Consider the following 19149-nt stretch of genomic DNA (forward strand, 5'->3'; position numbering starts at 1 on the left):
CACTTTCACCACCCTGTGAAGTTCATAAGTTATTTCATTTGTAGACTAATAAACTGCATGGTTTCGAGTCATAGTGGGAGAACCACACACACTATATCATTATGTGACTCCCAAGTTTACTTCGATATGTTGGTTATTAAATCAATATTTGCGCATAAAGGCATTTCCACCACCATTTCTCGCATAATTAATTTTACCGACACAAAAAGTTCCCACCATGTCAAACGAACAAATTATCTGCCGGTATTTATAAAATTGTACCGAAACTAGCCATTAACATCACAGCTATCGTGATTTTTTTACTCATAAAAACTGTGGATGGAAACGTGGTTAGTGACATAAATAATAATTTATTCTCTAGGACTCAAAATGTATAGACAGGCAAACTCTTCTTCCTTAAAATCCCAATAGTTTTGACAGTGTACATATTCAAGTATTCAAAACACACATAGCAGCTTTTATCAGTTTAAATTACTCAGCCAATGACCAAATTTACAAATTGGGACTCTGGGGTTACATGCTTTGTGTTTACAGAGTGATGAGATGGGACATTGGGTTTAATCGACTTCCTCGATAGTGGGGCCTGAGGATCCACCACCTCCAGGAGCAGCACCGCCAGCGCCTGAGAAGCCTCCAGGCATTCCACCAGGCATACCACCGGCACTCTGGTACAATTTGGTGATGATGGGGTTGCACACCTTCTCCAGCTCCTGTTGCTGGTGCTCATACTCTTCCTTCTCCGCAGTCTGAAAAAAAATATACAGATTATGATTGATTTATTTACCTTCTTGACACGTTATAGGTAATAACTTGGTTTAAATTAATGGGCACAGCAACATACTGTACCTGGTTCTTATCCAGCCAGGCAATGATCTCATTGCACTTGTCCAGAATCTTAGTCTTGTCCTCGTCACTGATCTTGCCCTGTAGTTTCTCATCCTCCACTGTGGATTTCATGTTGAAAGAGTAGGACTCCAGGGAGTTCTTGGAAGAAACCTTGTCACGCTGCACATCATCCTCACACTTGTACTTCTCAGCCTCCTGGACCATGCGCTCAATGTCCTCCTTGCTTAGGCGACCTGGTCAGACAAAAAAAGAAAAAAAAGTCTTAAGTTAAGGATACTCTCACTATCCAAGTGGGTATCATATTGTAATAGCATTTCACTTTGGTCACATTTTATTGTGTCTACCTTTGTCATTGGTGATGGTGATCTTGTTCTCCTTGCCAGTGCTCTTATCAACGGCAGAGACATTGAGGATGCCGTTTGCATCAATGTCGAAGGTGACCTCAATCTGAGGAACACCGCGAGGTGCAGGGGGGATTCCAGTCAACTCAAACTTGCCCAACAGGTTGTTGTCCTTGGTCATGGCCCTCTCACCCTCATACACCTGGAGGATAAAGTCTATATTAGCTAAAACCATACATGGTCATCAAATGAGAAGTACATTTCACTAAATAGTCCCTTAGACATCCAACAAAGGTATTGGGACATATTTTGTCTTTCAACCTCTGGTGGAATCTATGAATGGCAAGAGTAAACTTCATCACAGCAAGTGGCTGAAGGAATGAGGAAACATTGCCCTGAAATGTACATTTTATGCAGGGTATTTTCACCTGAATGAGCACACCGGGCTGGTTGTCTGAGTAGGTGGTGAAGGTCTGGGTCTGCTTGGTTGGGATGGTGGTGTTACGTTTGATCAGGACAGTCATAACACCTCCAGCTGTCTCAATACCCAGGGACAGGGGGGTGACATCCAGCAGAAGCAGGTCCTGGACATTTTCAGACTTGTCACCTGAGAGGATGGCTGCCTGGACAGCTGTAAAAGGGAATGGTGAGGTTAGACTCATGTAAAAATATAATTGTAGAGCCACAGTAACATTGTTACTCAGACATTAAAAAAGGAGAGTGTTGGGCCATCTTTTGTCTTTTGAGTACTAATGGCAGGAATAAACTTAAATCACAGCTAAACTATTAGGATAGGGCTAGTTATAGCAGCCCAATGACCACAGAGTGAACACAAGATGATCAGTGACCCACCTGCGCCATAGGCCACAGCCTCGTCGGGGTTGATGCTCTTGTTGAGCTCTTTGCCGTTAAAGAAATCTTGGAGCAATTTCTGGATCTTGGGGATACGAGTGGAGCCTCCGACCAGGACAATATCGTGGACCTGGGCCTTGTCCATCTTGGCATCACGGAGGGATTTCTCCACTGGGTCCAAGGTGCCACGGAAAAGGTCTGCGTTGAGTTCCTCAAAACGAGCTCTGGTGATGGAGGTGTAGAAGTCGATTCCCTCGTACAGAGAGTCAATCTCGATGCTGGCCTGGGTGCTGGAGGACAGGGTGCGCTTTGCCCTCTCACAGGCGGTACGGAGACGGCGAACAGCTCTCTTGTTGTCACTGATATCTTTCTTGTACTTTCGTTTGAACTCTGCGATGAAGTGGTTGACCATGCGGTTGTCAAAGTCTTCTCCACCCAGATGGGTGTCTCCAGCAGTGGACTTGACCTCAAAGATGCCATCCTCAATGGTCAGGATGGACACATCAAAGGTGCCGCCACCCAGATCAAAGATAAGGACATTTCTTTCAGCACCAACCTGAAACAGAAGAATGTTCAATATTAAAACAGTATGACACATGGCTAGCTAGAGAGAGAGAGATATATATACATACAAAAATATTGTCTCATGTACAGTGCGTCTGTGTGATATATATATATATATATATATTACATTTACATTTACATTCTATACATATATATATAGTTCACAGTTCTATACAGTTCACAGTTCTATACATATATATATAGAACTTAATGGCAGGAATAAACTTGATCATAGCAATTTAAATCTAGTCTGTCCAAATCAAATTATTATTTCAATAGACCTTCCTGAGCTCTAAAAATATATATATATATGTCTCACCTTCTTGTCCAAGCCATAAGCAATAGCGGCAGCGGTTGGCTCATTGATGATTCGCAGAACATTCAGACCAGAGATTGTTCCAGCGTCTTTGGTTGCTTGGCGCTGAGAGTCGTTAAAGTAAGCTGGCACTGTTACAACCGCATTTGATACAGTCTGCAAAAATGAGGGTAGAAAAAAATAAGTTGTGAATGAATAGACTGTCAATAAAAATCTGAAATAGACTGCAATGCAACTCAAACTCACCTTCCCAAGGTAGGCCTCTGCAATCTCCTTCATCTTGACCAACACCATGGAGGAGATTTCCTCAGGGTAGAAGCTCTTGGTCTCGCCTTTGTATTCAACCTCCACTTTGGGGCGTCCGCTATCGCTGATGACGTTGAAAGGCCAGTGTTTCATGTCAGACTGAACCACAGTGTCCTCAAATCTTCTACCAATCAAACGCTTAGCATCTGGAATACGCAAATAAAAAGTATGTTAAAACGATTGCATTATAGACATACTCCGATCATAGCAGTTGATCTTTGGTTTCTCACTCAGACATCCAAGGAAGGTTATAAAACCTCTGGTGGAAACTACAAATGGCAGGAACTGCATCACACCTTTACAAACATCTACCAATAATCACAATTGCAATACATAAACCTACCGAACACTGTGTTGCAGGGGTTCATGGCAACCTGATTCTTGGCAGCATCACCGATGAGCCTCTCAGAGTCAGTGAAGGCAACGTAGCTTGGTGTGGTCCTGTTACCCTGGTCGTTGGCAATGATTTCAACCTTACCATGCTGGAACACACCCACGCAGGAGTAAGTGGTCCCGAGATCAATGCCAACTGCTGTTCCCTTAGACATAGTTGCTGTAAAAACAGATAAATATTTAATGATGAGCAAAGTCTTTCCAATAGGTGGCAGTCATAATCACTCAAGGTAAAGTGACCCATAGAGACTTTGGACAATAGTTTATCAATCACTGTGTCTGTATTTACACAGGCAGCCCAATTCTGATATTTTTTTAACTAATTGGTCTTTTGACCAATCAGATCAGCTCTGATGTGACAATATATTTTTCAAAGCTGATCAGATGAGTAAAAAAAAAAAAAAGTAGGAAAAAAATCTGAATTGGGCTGCCTGGGTAAACATAGCCACCATAGATTACATGTGCAACTTCCTTAATGGAGAAATATGCCAACTCGTTGTGTTGAAATTCAATTCCTAAGAACGGTGACTAATCCGGTTCCAAAAAAGTCTTAGGCCTTCGGTTTCATTTAAAGGGCGACTGCACTTCCTGATTTGGCCTTGTTTTAGATTTGGTTCATTAAAAAAATGCTAACCGCCTTGACAGAAATAAAAGGTGAGTTTGTTTTGTGGTGTGGCTTGATGTGGGTGTTTCCTGTGTGTACGCAGGTGGAAAGAGTTAGCCAAATTATTAAGCCAATTAGCTTCAGTCAGCTGGTGTGCCACCGTGGCAAAGTTGGTTTTACTTTGGATAGCGTATCTCTGGGGATAGTTAGGGGCCGTCAAAGTACACAATGTAAAAAGGGACAATATTTTTCATGTTGCACATCTTTTAGTTGTCTCATTGAATGCTTTCAATATTTGTAAATTAAGTTCTACAATTTATAGTTGGTTTAAGGTTAAGTCATTGAAATTTGGAGCTATTGACCTTTTAAATTATTGTTCCATGTACACTGTGTAATTTACTGATGGTCCCTAACTAGCCCCATTGTGATATCAAATGTCAACCAAATTGACCATTGGCATTGTGATCTGAGTTCTGAATTGATGATTATTTGGGTTCTGCAAGTTGTGGGAATTTGGGCAAGATTAAAATAAACACAGCCCATGGAAAACTGTTACGGTACTATTCATTCCATGACATCATTTTGTTTTCCTATCATCTTGCAAATCTCAGTTTTGTACGAGACATACTTTATGACCAACATTTTCTTATTTAAACTTCGTAGTCAATTTTGACACTAGAATAAATGTATCTGCACATATTGATGCCACATAGGCCATTTTCAAAAATGAGAATTTGCTTTTTAGGGACAGTCACTCTTTAAACTGATGGCAAAGGTGCATAAATATAGAGAAATTCAGATATTAACAATGTTCCTACTAAACTGCACGCAGCTCCTCTTGGACTGCAGTGCAGAAGAAATATCAGCGTGCGCAGAGAAGTACAAGATTGAACTTCACTCAGTTTCCTCCTTTAATTAACACTATCAACGTTTCGCTCTACCGTGGGAATTGTGCTTGAATCAACACAATATTAGCCACTTCCAATGTAACATACCGAAACAAAGCAAACTATGCAAGAGATTTTCTTGTAGGCAGAACACATCAGAGTAGGGTTCTACTGCATTGACAAGCACGACTCAGGCACATACTTTACACAGACCGGCGCACCATAACCTATCAGAACTGCAGTTGGCCTATATGTAAATAGCCATATATGGATCTGTGCTGTTCACTTTGAACTGGACTGTGTTTACTGCATGAGCAGTCACGAGTAGAGGTGCTTGTTTTGAGATCTGCATGTTGTCACCTGCGTACATGTGTTCATATTTTTTGCTAGTTAGTGAGTCATTAGCCCAGTTATAGCTAATTTCTATTCAATAATAGGAGAGTGGTTGCTTCCTACAAGAGCACAAAATGTGTGCATTTCTAGCCATCTTTGAATAGCAAGGCAGGTAAATAGCTTTTTTTATGTTTTAAAGGGGCAGTGTTGTATTTTGAGTGGTCTTGAATAAGCTAAGTAGCCAATAGGAAGAGGGTAGCATTTGTCTGATTCCTTGTAATAATGGTATGGGAATAATAATGAATGTTATTTTGTAAAGTGGTTTATTGCGTCAAACAACAACATTTTCAGGACAAGTGGATAAAGCTTCATGACAAGCCCTCCATGTTTTTTTTATTTTTTTTAAATCTCATGAAATGTAGGCCTACATTGAACAACACACACTTGCTGCTACTGTAGGTGAATGATAGCTGTTCTATTTCCATGTTAAAATGTTATGGGATGCATTTTTGGTTTTGATGGTAGGCCACTCTGGTAGGCCTACACTTTGATCAAATAGTCACAATAGCCTATGTGGTCACCGTTAAAACTGTAACTTAAAGCGAGTAAAGCCTCAATGTTCACAGTAAACACACGCCGGAAGTTGCACAGAATTATCACGTTTAAGGTGTGCCAAGAAAAATAGAGGTACTATTGGAAATGACATCCTTGTTTTTATTACTTCCCACAAAGTTCTTAAACTGGCAAATTGAACCAATCAGCACAATCTACTTTTTCGCCGCTGTCTTGGAGCTAGAATTTGAATCATGTAATGCCTTTACAATTTTTTTTACAGTGAGCAATGTACAATATGGTGACCTTAGCAAACGAGGCATTTGTGGTAAGTACATGGGGGCTGCCATCTTTATGCATCTTCGCCATTCATGTATGGGCTGGCATTGGATGGGCCAGGCAGCCATCTTAGGCAAGGCAAGAGGTATACATGGTGTGCTGCCTTACTACTGTAAAGACTATGCTACTGCAGTCCCATGGGAAATTCACCATGTAGCAGAGGTTGACACATTGAGACAGCAGGGAATTTCCAAGGGCATACAAACCCATAGGGCTGTGGGTAATGGCACTCAAGCTATTAGGAGTACACACAAAATAAGCTGGGGTGCTTTTTTAAATCTCTGAACCTATAAATTATACTACAGTGAACACCATCAACACTATTTAGCCTACTATTATTATGTTACACAATCAAATGTCAGAATGTCTTGTCTTGGCAATTGCATCATTGCACTTTCACCCAGTTTGGCGTGGTTCGCAAATGCGATTTATCTTTATCTGGGATGATCCCTGACCATCTGGGGAGGCACGTGCTTTGCACGGTTGTGACTAGATGCAATACAGCGACAGACGAGATTTACAATTGAACTACCGCAAGAGTTGGATTTAACACTTTGAAGCCAGAGGATGAATGAGTCATATTTAACTGTTAGCTTTACACAAAGTAATTGTACATTCTCAGTTAATAAAATGTATGATTGTTAATTTTCGATGAAAGAGTTGATGATGGTTGTACTGTTGCATGCGTGTGCTCAGGCCCACTCCTGGCTGTTCTGCCACCCTAGATTGGCCAAAGAAATTGTGCCCTCCTATAGACAGGCTGGTTGTTTAGCAACAAAACCAAGGCATGCGCAACTATGGGGCAAAACAAACAGAGTTGGCTTAGATTATTGACAACATGTAAACTATATTTAGTCTCCAATGTTTATTGAAAACGTAAATAAATTAGCACAATGAACACTTGTCTCTCAAATGCATTGTTAAAGTTGTTTGTTAGCTAGGGTGACCAGACCCGTTTTTGGTGGCCTGTCCCCTGCTGGAGCGGTCCCCGTTTTTAACTGTGCGTTAAAAACAGACCACGAAGTGAAATAATATTTTACGTGGCAAGAAAGACCAGGCAGGAGCATACCGGTTGATGTCTCAATCGTGTTGTGCTTGTTTTGGCCAACAGATGGGGCTGCTCGCTATAGCAGCTTCATTCACTCGTCTTCTACTAACTAACGTTACTTGCTTGCGCTAGTTTAAGAGAAAACTGCTGTGGAAAAGCAGAGGAAGCAAATTGCAGAGGAAATTGCATCTGAGGTCCTGGTGGTCATCCAAAAACCTAACCTGGAAAACAAAGTTGTGGAATTCCCTGCCGACAAGACAAATACCAACTTTGGAGGACTGAATAGGCTGGGGAGGATCAATGTCCATACCAAAGTTAAAAATGCTCTGCAACAGGAGGTGATTGGCTTAGGTTGTCCTGCCCACATCATTCATAACACGGCCAGAACAGCTTTGGATATGATACCCCTTGATGTTGAGTACCTGCTAACAAAGATATTTTCACCATCAGAGTAGAAAGACTGAAGAGCTTTTGTGAGTTTGTTGGCCAGGAGTATCATTTTAGGACACAGCAATGTTTGCTGACTGTCCCTGCTCTAGAACGAGTGATGAAAATGTATGTGCCATTGAAATATTTTTTTATTTCTGAAGACAAATACCCTGTTGTCCTGCAAACAATGATTGAAGATCCACTGACTCAAATTTGGTTGGCCTTTGTCCATCTGAAACCTGCCCGTATTCAGTGACACGATCAAGATGCTTGAAGGCCAGGACCGCTGTGCTGTGGAGTCAGCTGAAATTCTGGGAACGTTGAAGCAAAATTGACTGCAAGACGTGATGACAACTTCATTCCAGTTTTGGTCAGAGGACTTCTGAGAGAGCTAGAGGAAAATAGAGCAATGTCTAAAGAGAGCTTTCTCAAAACATCCCAATCATTCCTCACTGTGGCTGTGAACTACTTGCAAGCATAGGGAAAGCACACAGATAAACCAAAAATATTTACATTGTCTCCTTTTAAAAAGGCAACCGCAGCGTGAAGAGATCCAGATTCCAAGTTCAACTGTATATGATGGCAGCCCCAAAGTGACCATGAATGTGGATGCATTGTTTGACGAGGTTACTGGCCTGCAAGTGTTCCTAAAGGGGGGAAATCGCTTGAAGAATGGAAAACATCTGAGACACCGCTTAGTCAGAGATGGAGCATGGTGGTTACCCACTTCAAAAAGAATGACGTCCCACACACTAACCTGGCGGATTAGCGTCTGTTGTCATGTGCTTACCTGGAAGTAATGCACCAGTCGAGAGAGTGTTCTCCCAAATGAATGATATTTGGACAGCAGCAAGAAATAGGTTCACTGTTCCTACCATCAAGGCCATGCTTATTGTGAAGACAAACTTAAACCTCCCCTGCCAGGAGTTCATGGAGAACCTGGCCAAAGACAGAGGGAATCCTGAAGAAAATACATTCTTCTGAGAAATATACAGATTAGGTTGGTATAAGTATATTATGTAGTTACCAATCTCATCATCGTCTTACTTCTTTATTATGTTGTTAAGCATTTCATATATACTATTGTCTGTTTTTTTTAATTTTGTTCATGTGGTCTTCCTTTCTTATTCTACCAGGACCACTGAATGGCTGTTCAGATCAGTTCTGTCTTGTCTGTAGTGTTTCTGTAATATAGTTGTTTTCTATCACAGTGTGCCTATTAGACTAAATACATGAAATCAGAATTGTCCCCCATTTTTATTTCATAGATAATAACATTGGATATTTAAATGATATAGTGATATACCACCGAACTGGAAATGTCCCTGGTTTTCATTTCAGAAATCTGGTCACCTTATTGTTAGCTAGCTAGTGAATTTTAGCCATATTAACATTGAAATAGAATCAGTCAAAACATCTATTTTTTTTTTACATGGAATCAATAACAAGATGAAATGAGCCACTTATGATTCTCCCCATTTGGCAGTTTCTGGTCATTCTTGCTAGCAATCTGGCCAACCAGAATCACAAAACAGGAAGCGCGCACATAATTTTCCTTACTGTTGTCAGCTAACCGATCTATACCCAGCAAAATCTAGAATAGCCCCAGTAAGCAAAATTACATTGAAAAGACATCTAAAATACGTATTTTCCAGACGTTAGAGTTAGGTTCATTTTAAGTTCTGAATGAAAGTTGAAGACGTCATTTATAGAAGTCTATTTTTGGACCAAATCAAGACCAGTTCAGACCGGACCAAATCTGAATCAAACATCCAAAAGAAATTGGCCCATGCTTACTGGGGTGTAGCCTAGTGTCAGCCCACAATGGAATTCAATGAATGCCCATCCATATGGTAGAACTACAGTTTGTAAAACAGGCAGTTGCATTGGCTTTATTAGTCCTGATTCCTGTAACTAATCAACTTGGCAATTTAAGCTCTGAATATCAGATACCCAAATTCATCAGAAGTTACAGTGCCTTGCAAAAGTATTCAACCACCTTGGCATTTTTCCTATTTTGTTGAATTACAACCTGTAATTTAAATAGATTTATATTTGGATTTCATGTAATGGACATACACAAAATAGTCCAAACTGATGAAGTGAAATGAAAAATAGAACTTGTTTCCCAACAAAATGTAAAGAGGAAAAGTGGTGCGTGCATATGTATTCACCCCCTTTGCTATGAAGCCCCTAAATAAGATCTGGTGGAACCAATTACCTTCAGAAGTCACATAATTAGTTAAATAAAGTTCACCTGTATTTAATCTAAGTGTCACATGATCTGTCACATGAACTCAGTATATATACACACCTGTTCTGAAAGGCCCCAGAGTCTGCAACACCACTAAGCAAGGGGCACCACCAAGCAAGCGGCACCATGAATACCAAGGAGCTCTCCAAACAGGTCAGGGACAAAGTCGTGGAGAAGTACAGATCAGGGTTGGGTTATAAAAAAAATATCTGAAACTTTGAACATCCCACGGAGCACCATTAAATCCATTATTTAAAAATGGAAAGAATATGGCACCACAACAAACCTGCCAAGAGAGGGCCGCCCACCAAAACTCACAGACCAGCCAAGGTCTTTAATCAGAGAGGCAACAAAGTGACCAAAGATAACCCTGAAGGAGCTGCAAAGCTCCACAGCGGAGATTAGGGTATCTGTCCATAGGACCACTTTAAGCCGTACACTCTACAGTGCTGGGCTTTACAGAAGAGTGTCCAGAAAAAAAGCCATTGCTTAAAGAAAAAAATATGCAAACACGTTCGGTGTTTGCCAGAAGGCATGTGGGAGACTCCCCAAACATATGGAAGAAGGTACTCTGGTTAGATGAGACAAATGTAGCCTTTTGGTCATCAAGGAAAACGCTATGTCTGGCGCAAACCCAACACCTCTCATCACCCCGAGAACACCATCCCCACAGTGAAGCATGTTGGTATGTTTTTCATCAGCAGGGACTGGGAAACTGGTCAGAATTGAAGAAATTATGAATGGCGCTAAATACAGGGAAATTCTTAAGGGAAACCTGTTTCAGTCTTCAAGAGATTTGAGACTGGGACAGAGGTTCACCTTCCAGCAGGACAATGACCCTAAGCATACTGCTAAAGCAATACACGAGTGCTTTAAGGGGAAACATTTAAACGTCTTGGAATGGCCAAGTCAAAGCCCAGACCTCAATCCATCTGTGGTATGACTTAAAGATTACTGTACACCAGTGAAACCCATCCAACTTGAAGGAGCTAGATCAGTTTTGCCTTGAAGAATGGGCATAAATCCCAGTGGCTAGATGTACCAAGCTTATAGAGACATACCCCAAGAGATTTACAGCTGTAATTGCTGCAAAAGGTGGCTCTACAGAGTATTGACTTTGGGGGGTTGAATAGTTATGCCCGCTCAAGTTCTGTTTTTTTGTCTTATTTCTTGTTTTACATTTTACATTTAATGTTGCACAATAAAAAATATTTTGCATCTTCAAAGTGGTAGGCATGTTGTGTAAATCAAATGATACAAACCCCCCAAAAATCTATTTTAATTCCAGGTTGTAAGGCAACAAAATAGGAAAAATGCAGTTGTGATTAGCCCGATTGTCCATTCCATAGTCCATTTTACTTTGACCTGTCCTGCTTTTATGATATGCTGTTTGTTAGCGTCGATGCAACCATGAGTCCAGTACATTCTTGGTTGCATCAAAGCTAGGTGTGTTAACATGTCAGTGTATTTTTCCATTTGATTAGGCGCCATTTAGGTTAGGCTATTTGATCGGAGAAACCTGCATAACGTAAAAAGTGTCCTTCTCATTACATTGTCATACATTCTATCTCCAGCCTGTAGGCTACAGAAAAGTCCACATTCTTTTTTATACCATAAATTATGTAGCAGAAATAGCTTAAGTTAGATGTTTTTTTAACGGAATGTTGGTGGAGCGCCACAGCGATGCATCTCCAACAGCACCGTGGAAAGGCGCGCAGGGAATGGACATGCTAAATATTTTACACTCCTGCCTTTGACAAAGTGGGTACTGCTCATCAAAGGGCGGAATCAGCGCTCCCCTAAAAATCCTATATACCACTGGTTGAGAGAAATGGTCATTGTTTTGGGGCAGAATTATGTGAGGTTTTGTGTGTCAATTAGGCAGCCGCGTAATTCTGCCTAATGTGCGGGCCGGCCCTGAGTGTGCTTACTGTGACCGTCAACCTAATATTGGCTACTCTAGCCCAGCTACTCCCCACACTGTTGCTGGACCGCAGTGCTTGTTGTTACCGTTCATTCTTGACATCTAGATGGTTATCAGTATTAGTTATTTATTGTATAGGGTAGTATCCTACTTTTTATCAAATCATGGGAGGGAAGAAAATTGGCCACATTGTCAGCATGCTTCAGTTTGGCTGGCGTCTAGCCGAGCTCTACTAGCCGAATGAGTGTGCTCGCATACTCCTTTAAAATACCTTCACTTGAATTACGAGAAAACCCAGTAGACACTTCCTCAAAATAGTCATTCAATGAAGATAACTGAAGAAATCTGCCATTCATTTTGACGGTTTTGTCGAGATCTTAGTTGCGCAACTTTGCATCTGACTACAATATTTGGTGCAGTATTTCTCCAGTGAAAAAATGTGCATGAGAGCGAGTCGTCTCTCGTCAAATGACAACAGGCACTTCATTAAAGAATCCCTAGTTTTGACCAATCGCTGATGAGGAAGTGTAGGATTTGTCTACAGACTTTGGCTTGCCTCTTTTTTTGCCGAAAAAACATCACAAAATATCTTCATAAGTATGCGGAAACTATTTAGTCTGGGAAGCATACGGACGCCTTTAGCAGCCACCAGCAACACCGTAAATACTGCTACCTAGTAGGAAGCACTCACGTCGGTAAGCACCTCGATACAACATCGGTGAATTAGTAATTCCCACGAGCTTGTCATCGTGCTTCCTGATGGAAGTGACGTTAGCTAAATTGGCATGTCACTTACATCCCATATGAATACTACCTAGCTGTCATTACAAATGAATGAGGAGTCTATAGTTAAAAGTATAAAGTCAACATTGTGCTGCCCTCTTCATTGGCTTTCGATACTGTTGATCAGTCACTGCTAATTCGGATGCTTTCCTCAATTGGTCTAGACCAGGCTGCATGTAACTGGTTATAAAATTACTTGACAGATGAAACTCAATGTATATCTACTGATGGTGTTCAAACAGATTTCCTGGATATTACGAAAGATGTCCCCCGCAGGGGTCAATTCCGGGTCCTGTACATTTTACATTAAGAATATTGAATGTAAAAAAAAAATATTCAATGTAGCCTGCACTTGTATGCCGATGATACTGTTGTGTATGCTATTGCCCCCACAGTTGACCAGGCTCTAGCTGAACTACAGTCTGTCATCATTGTATTACAGAAAAGCTTTATTGACCTGAAATTAGTGCTGAATGCAGGCAAAACTAAGTATATGTTCTTCTCTGGAGCCCATAAAAATAAGTCTGATTTAACAATATGTACTTGATCGTGTCCATGCTTGCAAATATATTGGCATACAGTATTGATAGGTGAAAAGCTGTCTTTTAAAAAGCAGATTGATTAGTTTGCTAAGAAGCGGAGAATAAAAATGAGTTTATTCTATAGAAATAGGTCCTGCCTTTCGCTAAATAGTCGAACGCAGATTATTCAGTCAACGTTCCTCTCAGTCCTAGACTATGGCGACATCTATATGAACGCAGCTGCCACTTCATTAAAGCGGTTAGATGCGGTTACACTACATTTTATTACGATGTCAATTTTAGTACTCATCACTGCATTTTCTACCAGAAAGTTGGTTGGCCCTCTTTGATGTCACGTAGGTTGATACATTACCATTTTTGCATTTATAAATCCCTTTTGCAAAAAGTCCCACTGTACCTAACATCATTACTAAACTTTAGACATACGAGTTACCACACCTGGTCTCAGGGATGGCCAACTCTGAAAATTCTGTCTCTGAGTTAGGTAAATCAGCGTTCTGTTTTCTTGCACCTTATTTGTGGAACAATCTTCAAAATGTTCTTAAATGTGATGTTCTTGTGCCTCGAGGGCAGGTATTCCCAAACTGGGGTACGCCCAATGCCATCGGAGTACGCCAAATAAAAATGTGATTCACATTTGGGTGAGGTTTTTTTCTTGCCTGAGTAGCCTCGTTTCATTGCCAAAAATAAAATTAAACCATCTAGTGTTCAGCGAAATAACAACACAATGTCAAATACAGGTAGCCTAGTCAAATAAATAACATCCAATCACATTAACCATTACTCTCTCACTGGAAACCTTCACTATTGCGCAGACATTTAGAAACAAAACATGACCATTTGAAAATTAAGCCACCAGGGGTTTTGGAGCGACAATAAAGACGACTTTCGAGTAGTAAGACATATAGAAGCAACAGATACCATTAATAAGAAGGGCGAGAAGCGTCTTATATGGTGAGCTACAGAGTGGCTTGGACAGGCAAGTCCCATACTATTTGAAGGACTTAATTCCTCCTGCTGCCGCAGATATGCGGCTGGGACAATGTTGGGGGAAAAAGGCCAAAAAACCTATACAGACAATTACTTCATCAAACAACACTGTTTCACAACACATCAGTGACATGGCAGGAAATGTTCTATATCGTGGAGCTCTGCTCCTCGTGGTTTACCCCGCTGCCTAGGCAGTGAATAGCCTGAGAAATTATACACACACCTGCAGTCAATAGGAGTACAGGTGTCTCTATATAAGGGGACTCATCCCCTCAAACAGCCTCCCATTATCTTCAGCGACAGGACTGGCCTGAAGAAGCCTAGAAGAGAAGAGAGAAGTCTCAGGGCGAACCCGCTGTCGATCTCCTGGTCTCGACATCATCCTTCAATGAGCACGCATTTTCCACCCCAAAAGCTCTTTTAAGAGCTCAGTGTCGCTGATCCACTATGGCGGCTATGGCCCTGCACAACTTATGTTTCGTGTGCTTAGGTTCACAGCGTGCTAGGGGCAGCCTCACAGACCCCCCGAAATACCCTAGCTGCGCCCTCCTTTCTTAAAAGAGAGGAAGCAGCGGTGGGCATTTCAGGGTAGATCTCCCTCTAGAGGACGCCATGTCTGTGTTAACCTCAGGTTCTGAGGCGTCATATGATGACTGCACCGCTAGAGAAGACGAGGATGTTGGGAAGTGTCTGGATTTTTCTCCGGAAATAATCCACTCTACTTAACAATATTGGGAAAATAACTGCCACATAGAATGTGGAACCTGTATGCTGTCATGTCAAGGGCATGCTCTCTTTCCTACAGTTCATGTTTCACAAACAGCGCTCACCCACCACCATTAACGTGTTCTCGGCAGCAATTTCAGCTTGTCATGATGAGTTTGGCAGAGACATCGTCTTGTCACCCTCTAGTGAAACGGTTTCTATTGGGAACGCAGCAGCTTAGGCCAATGCCTAGAGCCACGCTGCCCCAGTGGGATATAACTTTGGTACTCAAGGCATTCTGCGAGACGCCGTTCGGGCCACTGAATCAAATCCCCCTCAAGATGTTCTCTGAAGACGGCACTGTTGCTTGCTTTGACTACGGCCAAGCGCGTCAGTGATTTGGGTGCTCTTTCGACGAGACCCGACTGCCTTGCCATTAACGGCGAACTGAGCAGAGCGGTGTTACGTTCTAACCCTGCATTTATGCCGATGGTTATGAAGAGCTTTTCACAGACCGTTGAGCACCCCCCATGTGGAGTGGAGAGAGGAGGCTTCATCGCCTGTGCCCAGTGCGCGCCTTGGCGTGCTACGTGTAATGCACAGCGACGATTAGGTCATCGCTTCAGCTATTTGTGTGTCACAGTGCTAGTACACTGGGTAGACCACTTTCAAAACAGCGGCTGTCTCATTGGCTTTGTGAAGGCAATGAGACGGCTTATGAGGTGGCAGGGTGGCTACTGCCTCAGGGAATAAGAGCCCACTCAACTCGTGGAGCAGCAGCGTCTACGGCCCTTTTTAGAGGAACTGGGGTAGAGGATATTTGTGCAGCTGCGCCGTGGGCGCCACTGTCTCCTTTTATCCGATTCTACCTGTTAGACATGTCGTATAACTCTCTAGCTCGTTCTGTACATGAAGTGAGAACTTGAATTAAGAAAAGATGCAGGACGATTGGGCAGGTTTCCCATTAGGTCTGCTCTTTTTGTCAAGGAGAGAGGCATGCGACATGACCTTTGTCTGACACTGTCAGTACAACAGGGAATGAATGTCAAGACTGCCCACCAGTGTATCACTGTGTTGGGGAGGAGTGATGAGGGAAATAGTGTTGTTAACTAGTATTACTTTACTATTAAACCGGTCACTAAATTTGATAGAATATTAAGGTATCATCTATCTGCTGATGCAGAGTAGGTGGCCCATATTCTATTATCTGCCCACGAATCATTGGCTTTGCCTATGGATTGAGTGTGGCGGGTTACACTGAGAAATCAGTGAGTAGGTCTTCTAAATGGGTTCTGCCTATTCTCAGCTTTGCTGGTGGGAAGGCGGGAAACGCAGGATCAATGGACAGGGTTTCCATCAGGTCCGCTTTCTCCTATTAGAATAACTACATGACATGACTCCTGGCTGAGGGTGTAGCACAGTAGAGTCATGTGTTGTATCCTGCTCACAAGTCTATGACTTGTGTTACAGTACTTTTGGACTAATCTTAGACTAATCTTTAGTATTGACAGTTTTGAGCTCATCTATCCACTCGTAGAGATTAGTATGACTCAATATGTTTATCTGCCCACTAGTCATTGGCTATGCTTTTAGACTGAGGAGGGTGGATTAGACCGAGGACGCAGTACATTGTGACACAGTCTGTTTTCACAGTGTGTTACAGTACTGCAGGTTTTGGTCGTAGCCATTGCTGGGCCCGACCTGTTCATTAAGTGGGAAGAGTTAGGCTCGGCAGGGAGCACATTTTGGAGTGTTGAGCTCCACGATATAGAACGATAGTTACCGGAGTTGTAACTCTATGAGTAGAGCGGAGCCACATTAGGCCTTAAGGACCTGCCAAACCCCAGTCTCGCTGAAGATAATTTCTCAGGAGGCTGATTGAGGGGGATTCTGTGCGTTACAGACGGATGAGTCAACAGATGTAGCGGGCCTGGCACAGCTCCTGGTATATGTCCATTACGTTTATGGAGGGTCAATTAAGGAAGACATCCTCTTCTGCAAACCACTGGAAACCAGGACAACAGGAGTGTAATTTTTTTAAGTACTGGACAGCTTTGTGACATAAAATGGACTTTGGTGGTCAATATGTGTTGGTATCTGTACTGATGGCGCAAAAGCCATGACAAGGAGACATAGTGGAATGCCTGACAGCTTGAAAGACGTTTTGGACACTACAGTGAAATATTATCTTTGTTAAAGCAAGGCCCCTGAACTCTCGTGTATTTTCTGCACTATGCAATGATATTGGCAGCGACCATGTAACGCTTTTACAACATATAGAAGTGCGCTGGTTATCAAGGGGCAAAGTATTGACACATTTTTTTAAATTGAGAGACGAGCTTAAAGTTTTCTTTACTGACCACCATTTTCACTTTCCTGACCGCTTGCATGATGACGAGTTTCTCACACCACTGGCCTATCTGGGTGATGTGTTTTCTCGCCTGAATGATCTGAATCTAGGATTACAGGGACTCTCTGCAGCTATATTCAATGTGCGGGACAAAATTGAGACTATGATTAAGAAGTTGGAGCTCTTCTCTGTCTGCATTAACAAGGACAACACACAGGTCTTTACATCATTGTATGATTTTTTTGTGTGCAAATGAACTCAAGCTTATGGACAATGTCAAATGTGATATAGCACCTAAGTGAGTTGGGTGTGCAATTACACAGGTACTTTCCCGAAACAGACGACATGAACAACTGGATTCGTTATCCCTTTTGTGCCTTGCCTCCAGTCCACTTACCGATATCTGAAGAGAGCCTCATCGAAATTGCAACAAGCAGTTCTGTGAAAATGTTATTTAATCAGAAGCCACTGCCAGACTTCTGGATTGGGCTGCGCTCAGAGTATCCTGCCTTGGCAAGTCGCACTGTTAAGACACTGGTGCCCTTTGCAACCATGTACCTATGTGAGAGTGGATTCTCGGCCCTCACTAGCATGAAAACTAAATACAGGCACAGACTGTGTGTGGGAAATGATTTAATTTTGAGACCCTCTCTAATACAACCCAACATTGTGGAGTTTTGTGCATCCTTTCAAGCACACCCTTCTCATTAACCTGTGGTGAGTTATTCATAATTTCCAATGAACAAATAAGGTTTGTTCATCGAAAGAGCAAAATTATTGATTATTATTATTTGTGCCCTGGTCCAATTAAGAGCTCTTTGTCACTTCCCAGGAGCCGGGTTGTGACAACAACTCACACTCATTCTTATGTTTAAGAAATGTATCATATAGTGTGTGTGTGTGGTAGGCTTACAACAATGGCAAAAAAAAAAAAAAATTGAGAGTGTGCTGACCCTGGTGCTAGAGGGGGTATGCAGCTGGAGGTTGAATATTTGAAGGGGTATAAAAAGTTTGGGAACCTCTGCACTAGGGCAGCTCTAAACTGATTGAGGACCTAATTACTAATGAATGTGGTCCTCAATCAGTTTAGAGCTGTCTATTTGCCATAGCAACGGAAAGCGCCAAATTGCTGCCTGGTTTCAAAACATCCAGTTCAAACTCTCGAGCTATTTCAATGGTAAATTTCATCTGTCGCAAGTCACGACCGTTTTGTACCCTCCCCCACCCGGGATTCTGAAGGACAACGCTGTAAGTACTGCAGTACAGCTGGCTCCGCATCCATGCGCATTACAATTAATTGCGGCCATTTCACCGGGGCCGTATTACATTTTCTAGAGACTGCTCTGGCATCTCTTAGCTGTCGTCTCAGAGAATGGTTGAATAAACCCCCAGTGAATACAACAATGTAGACATCAAATTATCTTAAATCAACAAATAAGTATACACATGTGGATTCTAATTATAAGGACACACTGACACAAAAGTGAATATGGGTAGCCAAGAAACAATTGTAGGAAACGTCACATTACATATGCCTATAACTGACAATGATGTAGGATATAACAGCTGAACATTTTGTTGCTTTAATTACCTGGATATAATGGACGCAATTCGGAATGAAAGCTGTTCGCAGTCTCCGCAACCCGATGAATGAGACGAAGCCTCTTCCGGATATCTTCTTCCAATAATTCCTCACCTGCCGGTGAAAATAAATGTTACACTTCTAGTATGTTCTAGCAGACTGAAACTGATCTACAATCAGAATGTAGCCACTATTGTTCAATGCGGAAT

The 19149-nt window shown here is 42.0% G+C and overlaps 1 protein-coding gene across 3 annotated transcripts; it reads right to left on the reverse strand.

Annotated features, from left to right (window-relative positions):
- Positions 1–330: 330 nt before the first annotated feature.
- Positions 331–19149, reverse strand: LOC118389953 (heat shock cognate 70 kDa protein). 3 transcript variants are annotated; one of them, XM_035779989.2, is made up of 9 exons: positions 18950–19149; positions 3569–3778; positions 3166–3371; positions 2923–3075; positions 2040–2595; positions 1616–1818; positions 1191–1389; positions 847–1079; positions 331–746 (listed from the first exon to the last, which is right to left on the reverse strand). In XM_035779989.2, the coding sequence occupies exons 2-9, from the start codon at positions 3771–3773 to the stop codon at positions 558–560; spliced, it is 1944 nt and encodes a 647-aa protein (XP_035635882.1). In that variant the 5' UTR covers positions 3774–3778; positions 18950–19149; the 3' UTR covers positions 331–557. The 3 variants fall into 3 exon arrangements, with proteins under 3 accessions (XP_035635882.1, XP_035635883.1, XP_035635880.1); XM_035779990.2 differs by lacking the exon at positions 18950–19149 and adding an exon at positions 4112–4256; XM_035779987.2 differs by lacking the exon at positions 18950–19149 and adding an exon at positions 4078–4246.

Source organism: Oncorhynchus keta, chromosome 11, assembly GCF_023373465.1.
Source record: "Oncorhynchus keta strain PuntledgeMale-10-30-2019 chromosome 11, Oket_V2, whole genome shotgun sequence".
In the NCBI taxonomy this organism is placed as follows: domain Eukaryota; kingdom Metazoa; phylum Chordata; class Actinopteri; order Salmoniformes; family Salmonidae; genus Oncorhynchus; species Oncorhynchus keta.